At 35.7% G+C, this 8,775-nt stretch overlaps 1 protein-coding gene across 1 annotated transcript; it reads left to right on the top strand.

The window, feature by feature from the left end:
• The first annotated feature begins 3,233 nt into the window (after positions 1 to 3,233).
• LOC125197353 (taxane 10-beta-hydroxylase-like) lies at positions 3,234 to 5,362 on the top strand. The gene is made up of 3 exons (XM_048096088.2): positions 3,234 to 3,803; positions 4,206 to 4,641; positions 4,703 to 5,362. The coding sequence occupies exons 1-3, from the start codon at positions 3,303 to 3,305 to the stop codon at positions 5,185 to 5,187; spliced, it is 1,422 nt and encodes a 473-aa protein (XP_047952045.2). The 5' UTR covers positions 3,234 to 3,302; the 3' UTR covers positions 5,188 to 5,362.
• Positions 5,363 to 8,775: the final 3,413 nt, after the last annotated feature.

The raw sequence follows: 8,775 nt of genomic DNA, 5'->3' as shown, positions 1-8,775 counted from the left end.
TTGAAGAAGTATATATATGGTATTGGTGTCCACTGCAAATGCTAATCATACTAATTAAATTAAAGTTGAGAAAATTAATGGACAATTATATCATTTTTACATAATACTACTACTATCAAATATCATATGGACATGAATGGACGCTATTAACTTAACATACCTAAAGGCCATGTTTGGTTGAACGGATTCTGTCTGGAAAGTAATCTGATTCCTTAAATTTTAAATTTATGTGTTTGTTTCGGTTGTTAATCAAATTAGGAAAGTAATCAAAATCCCGGAACAAGGAAAGTTAGTACAACTTTCAAGGATTCTAAATCCTAGCTTTTCTCAGGTATTCTTTTTCTCAGTTTTTGGATTCTTATATATTTAATTATTTAATAAGTTCAATCTTATAAACTATTATTATTATTATTATTAAAAAATAAATAAAAATTAAAAATAATTTAAAATTATGAATCTTACTCTACTTAATTTAATTATAATAAATAACTATAAATTACACTATAACTATAATAATAAAAATATAATTATTATTATAATATTTATTATTATTATTAATTACTAATATACTTATTTAAATTATGTATCATAATACTATTAATAATAAAATGTTATTACCATTTTATAAACTAATTAATTAACAAAGCTTAATGAAATTTTGAAATTATAAATTTTATTCAATTATAATATCAATAAATATTTCAAATTATAAGAATATGCTTATATATAATTATAATAATATAAACTAATAAATGAAGAAAATCTTAATTAAATTATTTAAATTATCATTATAATAATAAATAAAATAATAATATATTATAATTTTTTTAATTAATAATTTATTAAAGGAATCTTATTATAATATCAAAATTATTATTATTATTTAATCAAATATGAAATTTAAAATCTTGATATTTTCCAAACAATAAGTTTTTAAGAATCATATTCCAAGGATTTATTTTTTTAGAAATCATTTTCCTTGCCAACTTTACTTTCCCGGCAACCAAACATGGCCAAAGAATAATACGAGTCTTCTTATTAGGTATGGCATTCCTAGTATTAATTGTTTCTAATGAGTCCTATAGAATATACATATTGCTAGCTTGGTCAAAGTCAACATTTAACCCATTTAGAGTTAGAATTAGCATATTTAAATTGAGTTTCCACATTGACATCAATCAAAAAGACAGAGTAGAGACGTGGAGGACGATTATCTGGTAGGTGTTGGTGTTTGTGCCTCTGGTTATATTGATGATGAAGAAGAGAATTGGGCAGAGAAGGGTGTTAGCGAAAGGATTCAAGTTAAGGAATCAGCTGCTGACCATGGTATGCATATCTGCATTCTCTCTTCAAGTCATGGCGCTGGAAAAAATCATATGCCAACTATGTGAAAACCGGTGCACAGATTTGGGCAAGGAGCTAGGTATTTAGGTGATGGTTTTGGCATGAATATCTCTCATATTGGTGAAACATAGGAGTACTATCTAAATTCTATCTCATCTTCCTCTAATAAAAAATTTCTCCTCAGAAATCTTCTTCATATCCCTAACATTACCAAGAATATATCTGCTGAGTGTCTAACAGTTTACTAATGATAACAAGGTCCTTTTGTTTTGTTAAGGATCATGCTCCAGGGCATCCTTGATAACGACCTTTACCGTTTCCTAGTCAAGAAATACCGACCGTGTCTCCACATCAGCTTCAAATCAAGACAAGTGTTTGCCCACTGTACTCACTTCTTTCCTAACTCTGCTGTTGTTCCTAGTTTTCCAAGCAATGTCTCTGCCAATTTTGGTGTAGCCTTGTGGCATAAATGCTAGGGACATCCAACTCTTGACATTGTTAAGTCAACTTTGAACAGTTGTATCATTCCATTTACTGCAATGAATTCAAGTTCCCTTTGCAAATCATGTTGTATTTCTAAAGCACATAGACTTCCTTACTCCCTTTCTCAGTATGTATGCATTGCATTCATAGTGATCTTTTGGGTCTTCCCCCCTCCACATCAAGAAACGGTTATGTCTACTATGTCTACATATCAATACAACACATTTACTTGGGTTTATGTATTAAATTACAAGAGTGATGTGTGTGCTGTGTTTAAGCAACCACACGGCACTATAAATGTACGAAGGGAGGCATAAGAAAAAGGAAATTGTGTCGCTTTAATTTGAACGGAGGAAGTGCAACTTTATTGGTAGCGCTGCAAATTTTAATCACTCTATCTTTGTGTTTTTTTCATTATATAATGGTCCTATGCTTCTATGATAAATCTGCCATTTTAATCGCTCTATCATATATTATTTATTTTTGTTAAATGGTCTTCTTTATGAGAATCTGTAAATTTTATACTCTCTTCGTCCTATAGAAATAGGACATATTTCCTTTTTCGTCCGTCCCATATAAATTAAATAGTCCATATTCATTTATGGTAACCTTTTTCTCCTTACTTTTTACTTTATTATTAATGGGCCCCACTATCCACTACACATTTTCAACTACCTTTTCTTCTTCTATTTTACTTTATCAATTATGCATTAAAACCGTGCCGATACCAAATGACCTATTTCTATGGGACGGAGGGAGTATATTCTATCGTTTTTTTAATTAAATGATCCTTCTTTGTTAATTTGCAATTTATATTCATTCTATAGTTTTATTCTTTTTATTACAAAACTAATACTGCCTCTATCCCAATAAATATGAAACATTTTTGGATTTAGATACATGATTTTATGTAGTGTTACTTTATGAGTTAATGAAGAAAGAGTGAAGTAAGATGAAAAAATAGAGATAGTGTTGTTTCCATTTAGGAAACGTTTTATTGTTTATGGACAACCAAAAAAGGGAAACGTTTCATTTTTAATAGGACAAATGGATAAATAAAGTGAGATAAATATTCCATTAACTTTTCAATCCATTTTTTTTATATTTCTTAAAGTCCATGGCAAAAAGAAAGGAGACAATAAATGGTGGACAGAGGGAGCATGAATTTAGGAAATATAGTTATATTAGCGGTGATTTTTAGGGTATGGCAACCCTATATATCAGTTTAATGAATCTACTTATATTACCGATGATTTCTAGGGTATGGCAACCCTATATATCAGTTTAAAGAATACACTTATGTTAGTGGTGACTTATAGGGTATGGCAAACCCTAAAAATCAATTTATTTACGGCAAACCATAAATATCAATTTATTAACGAGAAAATATTTTTTAAACATACTTGTTTGAAGTGTTAGCTTATTTAAGTTGAGTTTGGAGATTGATACGAATCAGAAAAGAAAGTAAAGTTTGGATGGAGTCGACGATGATTATGTTGTGGGTGGTGGCGTTTGTGTGTGTGGTTTATTTGGTGATGATGAAGAAGAGGATTGGTGAGAGAAGGCTCCCACCGGGATCGTTAGGAATTCCGATAATCGGGCAAACCCTGGAGCTTCAGAAGGCGATGCGAGCTGATAAAAGTGATGAGTGGTTCCAAGAAAGGGCCCGAAAATATGGCCCGGTTTCGAAGATGAACATATTCGGAAAGCGGACAGTGTTTCTAACGGGCCAAGCTTACAACAAATTTATATTCAGCAGCAACGAGCAGACGCTCTCCAACAAGCAGCCGGAGTCAATGAGGCGGCTGCTCGGCGAGAAGAATTTGTTCGAGATGAGCAGCGAAGATCACCGGCGGTTGAGGGGAGCAATCCTCTCCTTCTTGAAGCCAGATGCCCTCAAACAGTATGTCGGAACGATGGACCATGAGATCAGATTGCATCTCACTCAGCATTGGCATCACGACCATGTTATATCGGTATTTGTCTACTCCCGGCCTCCATTTCTTATTAATTGATACTCCCTCCGTTCCAGTTTAAGAGTCACATCTTACCATTTAAGTCCGTTCCAGTTTAAGAGTCACATTTAGAATCTACCATATTTGGACATAAAATTTAACCTTATTGTTGATGAAATTTACACTCAAATGCCATTACTTTAATAAAAATAAAAAATAAAATAAAATCCTAAACACATAAAAAGTCAAAAGGGTCCCACTTTTCACTACCTCACTTCAATCATTACATACTCCAACAACATCTACATCACTTCATTTATTACACACTCCAGCAATTTCTTAAAATCCGTGCCATAACTAAATCTTATAGTACTTAAATTGGGACAGAGGGGAGTAATTTCCAAGTTTTGTGTGTTTGGGCAGGTAATGCCGCTGATGAAGATACTGACATTCAATATGATTTGCACGCTTCTGTTTGGAATGGAGAGAGGAGAGAGAAGACAAACCCTGGTGCATCTCTTCCAACTAGTTATGGACGGACTGTTGTCCGTGCCGACAAATATCCCCTTTACGCGCTTCAACAGAAGCATACGCGCGAGGTCGGAAGTTGGAGCCATCATAAGGGAACTGATACGCGAGAAGAGAGAGAAGCTTGGGAGAGGAGAAGCTGGGCACGATCTCATCACCAGCTTGCTGAGCATGTGCGATGACGTCGGCTCACCACTCTTATCTGACCAGGAAATCGAGGACAACTGCGTGGTGGCGATGATCGCCGGCCACGACACCACCTCCACGCTTCTCACATACTTAATCAAACTCATAGTTGAACACCCAAATGTTTATCAACTTCTCCTCAAAGGTAGTACACTTTTAATATTTTTGTATATGAACAAAATATGATGAATTGCATGTTGTTGTAGAGCACAAAGAGATTGCGCGAGGGAGTGATCCTCTGGCATGGGAAGATCTTGGTAAAATGAAGTACACATGGAGATTTGCGATAGAGACGTTGAGGATGTATCCGCCAGGACTGTTCGGGTTTAGGCAAGTTGTTCGAGATATTGAGATTGGGGGATACGTTATTCCTAAAGGGTGGCAGGTGTTCTGGGCGGGATGCATGACCCACTTGGATGGATCCATATACCCGGATCCGTACAAGTTCAACCCCTCGCGTTTCGAAGATCAAGCAGCGATGCCACCGCATACCTTCGTAGCGTTTGGAGGAGGTACGAGGATTTGCCCAGGCTACGAATTTACAAAAATGGAGACATTGGCGATGATTCATTACTTGGTCACTCGCTTTACTTGGAAGCTCTGTTTGGAAGATAATACGGTCAGCAGAGAACCCATGCCGGTTTTCAAACAAGGCCTACCCATACATATTCACATCACCGACCCTTTATAAAACATGATGCAATAATAATCTAAATGACGGTAATTGTCAACCCCTTTCCACTAGCATAATTCACACTTTCTCGTTAAATTAGATAATGAAATAAAAAATAATACTTGTACGTGAGTTTATCATTTATGTGGAGGGAATCTATATAAATATGAAAGGAGATTTGTCTAAAATTTTACTAATGCCACTTGCACTCTTTTACGTGGGAAACAGTAGTAGTATTTTATTTCTACCTGTTCTTTTGTTAAATTTTCGTATCATATTGTAAATCCTAGAGCTTAAGAGCATCCGCGACGGTGCTCTTAACTAAGAGCACCCACCTGCTGTGCCTGATGCACTTTTTATTAGCACTAAATAAACCTGCAAGTATACAGAGTATATATAGTATATAGCTAAAGGTCAGTACCGAGATATCGAACACGAGGAAGGCAAACACAAAGTTTCTATCCTTTACTAGAACTCAATTACTATCTGGAAAACAGAAGGTTTTTGAAAACTTTTGGAAACAGAAAACAATAAAAAGCAATTAACAACTAAATGCGAATAAAACACGGAGACAATCGATAGAGATAAGGGAATCCTAGGGATGTGCGTTCACAGTTATGGTTATACAAATTCCAAACTACAATACCCTAGCACAGTTATTACTTTGATAGGACGAGTCGCCTAACTTATGCTCATGCGATGCAAACGTTGATTACAAAATTAGGGTTGTAATCCTAACACGTAACTCCATAAAGCTCCTAAGACCCTTGAAAAGTCCTCACTCTCAATTAACAGTGCCGTTTTAAAGGAAGCTAACTGTAGCGTCTACTAAGTGAATCTAACTCGCTAGAACTCTCTCACAGTTATGAAGCAAGCTATATTAAATAATACTCCCTCCGTCCCATTAGAAATGAAACGTTTTCCTTTTTGGTCTGTCCCATTAAAAATGAAACGTTTCCTAAAATAGAAACATCTCTATCTCTACTTTTTCATCTCTCTTACTTTACTCTCTCTTCATTAACTCACAAAACAACACTACATAAAAACCCGTGCCGATTCCCAAATATTGCATATTTAATGGGACGGAGGGAGTACAAGATTGTGTCACTCAATCATGTAGCATCAGAACTACTTAGGGAAGAAACAAAGTAAAAACAAAACGAATATTAAATAGAAAAATGAATTGTATAACAAAAGTCGTTACTAACACATCCCTAGAATCCTATGAGTTTAGTTACACATAATGAAATAAGCTAAACACATAGATTGAAGGGAAAACAATTTGAATATAAAACTAAAGCAAATAAAACCCGTAGGTTGAATCCTTGTCGTTCTTGATGTTCTTGAAATACTTCTCCAATTCCTTGCACAAGTGAAGTACTCTAGCTTTTGATCTCTGTGAATTATTTTGCATGTAGAAGCTCCCTAATTTGATGAAGCTTGAGGTTTTATTTATAGGGGAAAGCCAATCCTTGTTGTAGAAGGAAAGGAAAAGATCTTCAAAATATGGTAAATCTTGGAGCAAATCTAGAGCATCTCGGATTCGCCACCTTTCTCCGGCGGGCCGCCGCACCTTAGCCGACGGTCGCCGCATTGGAGTCCAGAGAGTCTGTTTCTCCGGCGGCGGACCACCGCATGATTCAGGCGGTCACCGGGCGAGACTTCTCTTCCAAGTGTAATTTTCCGAGGCGGACCGCTGCACTGCTCTGCCCGCCAGGCGCCAGCGGTCACCGTACAACTTCGCGGCGGTCGCCAGTCGCCGTCTGACTCCAGATTTCCAGACTTTGCGTTTTGGCTCTCTTTTTCGGCTCAATTATGTACATTCCTCACAAAACACGTCAAAATACCAAAATAGACAAAATATGCAAATAATGGACGTGTAGAGTGACTTTGACATAAAAAACGGACCAAATAATGGCCTTAAAACAATGCAAAATCCGAGCGTATCAACTCCTCCAAACTTACATTTTTGTTTGTCCTTGAACAAAACAATAAAGATACAAGAATAGACGCACGGAATGCACAAGGACTAGATGTCATAATTGCCTCAAAAGATGGAAGAACAATTTAAACATGTATTAACGCAATCAAATCAAGCAAGGCTTATTAGTGCACTTTCATTACTAACTCGTGGAACACCTTGAATTCAAGCCCTCGCACGTGGCAAACTTCCAAAGATGGGAAGTGTTCTCTCACTCTCAAAGTGTATAGAGGTAATGTGTATATATAGCACTCAAATCATGCATCATGAAAAGTTTACCATAGGCTTGCTCAAAGTCTAATCCCTCCTCTACTAGATGTGATTAAGCATCAAAAGTCCGAAAGGTCTTTATCTTTGGTTGTAATGTAGGCTCTTTGGTAGGTGAGCAATATTTGGCTAAAAAGTGACTAAAAATAAAATATCCCAAGTAGAGTTAAAGTGACTCCACTTTTCTATAACCCAAGACACTTCTAACACTTTATTTTCTCCTTCAACTCACTTTCCAATCCTTTGATTATTTTTTTTATTTTTCACAACCTTTCACATTTTTTCTTTCTTTCTTTTTTTTTCTTTCTTTTTTATAAGCATCATTTCTAAGATTAAGCACATATTTGGAATTTTTCTATTTCACAACTTGTACTTTTCTTTACATTAAGCACACCACTTTTATTCTTTCTCCTTATCTCTCCAATTCCTTTACAAAATAAGATAGCAAAAACTAACTAACCCAAGGCATTGTCCCCATTATTTTGGCTTCCAAAGAATAGGCTTAAAGGCTTAAAATTGGCTCCAAAGGGAAAATTTTTGAAAATTTGAGAGGGTCAAAATTTTTGGATATAAGTAGGCTAAGAAAAGATGGCCTAACATCCTCCTTAATCAACTTAAACACTATGTAAACTTAGGCAAGACTAAGAGCAAGTTCTAGAAACATGTACATGAATGCAAATAAATCACACAAGAATGAAATAATAGGATCCTCACAAGGTATAAGTATGATTTAAGGCGAACAAGCAATTCATTATGCACCTTTTCACCAAACCATCAAATCAAAACGTTAAGCCACACTTAAACATAGATGGAATGTCAACTCGGTCTAAAGTGTGTCCCTAAGCATGCGTGTTTCTAAGTTTTTCATGTTAAGTTCACGACATGGATTCAAGAAAACATTTTCTTAGAACACAAAATTCTCCTACGGGGTTTTAAACAAAAACTAAAAGCAAAAAGAAAACCCTAAAATAAAAACCTAAAATCACGGTCCACCACTTCATCCCCCCAAACTTATTTACAACTGAGTGTAAAATAAGTTTGTAGAGTCGGTAGGGACGTGAACGTACCTTGAAAAATTTCGCTTCGAGGCTTGACGGGGCAAAAATTCGAAAATTTTGAAAAATAAAAAATCACGGTCGCCGCGCCTCAACAGATTGTTCTAGCGAGCAGGTGGCGGACCGCCGCAGCGCATGCGGCGGTTTCCACGGAGAGGTCAGAACCTGCGAAAAATATTTCAAAGCACAAAATTAAACCAAAATAAAAAATAATTAAAATTAAAACAGAAATTGTCAAAAACATGGTTGAGTTGCCTCCCAACAAGCGCTCTTTTAAAGTCATTAGCTTGACGTTACCCCCTT

This window comes from Salvia hispanica, chromosome 4, assembly GCF_029641045.1.
Source record: "Salvia hispanica isolate PSC_SH4W2 chromosome 4, Shi_PSC_v1, whole genome shotgun sequence".
Taxonomy (NCBI): Eukaryota; Viridiplantae; Streptophyta; class Magnoliopsida; order Lamiales; family Lamiaceae; genus Salvia; species Salvia hispanica.
Note: the sequence above shows the minus strand (reverse complement) of the source record. Positions and strands in the feature narration are given on the sequence as shown.

Coding starts and splice junctions, on each gene's coding strand:
- LOC125197353 (XM_048096088.2), top strand. CDS start 3,303: ATGGAGTCGACGATGATTATGTTGTGGGTGGTGGCGTTTGTGTGTGTG. Junction 3,804..4,205: donor ATCACGACCATGTTATATCG/GTATTTGTCTAC, acceptor GTGTTTGGGCAG/GTAATGCCGCTGATGAAGAT. Junction 4,642..4,702: donor TTATCAACTTCTCCTCAAAG/GTAGTACACTTT, acceptor ATGTTGTTGTAG/AGCACAAAGAGATTGCGCGA.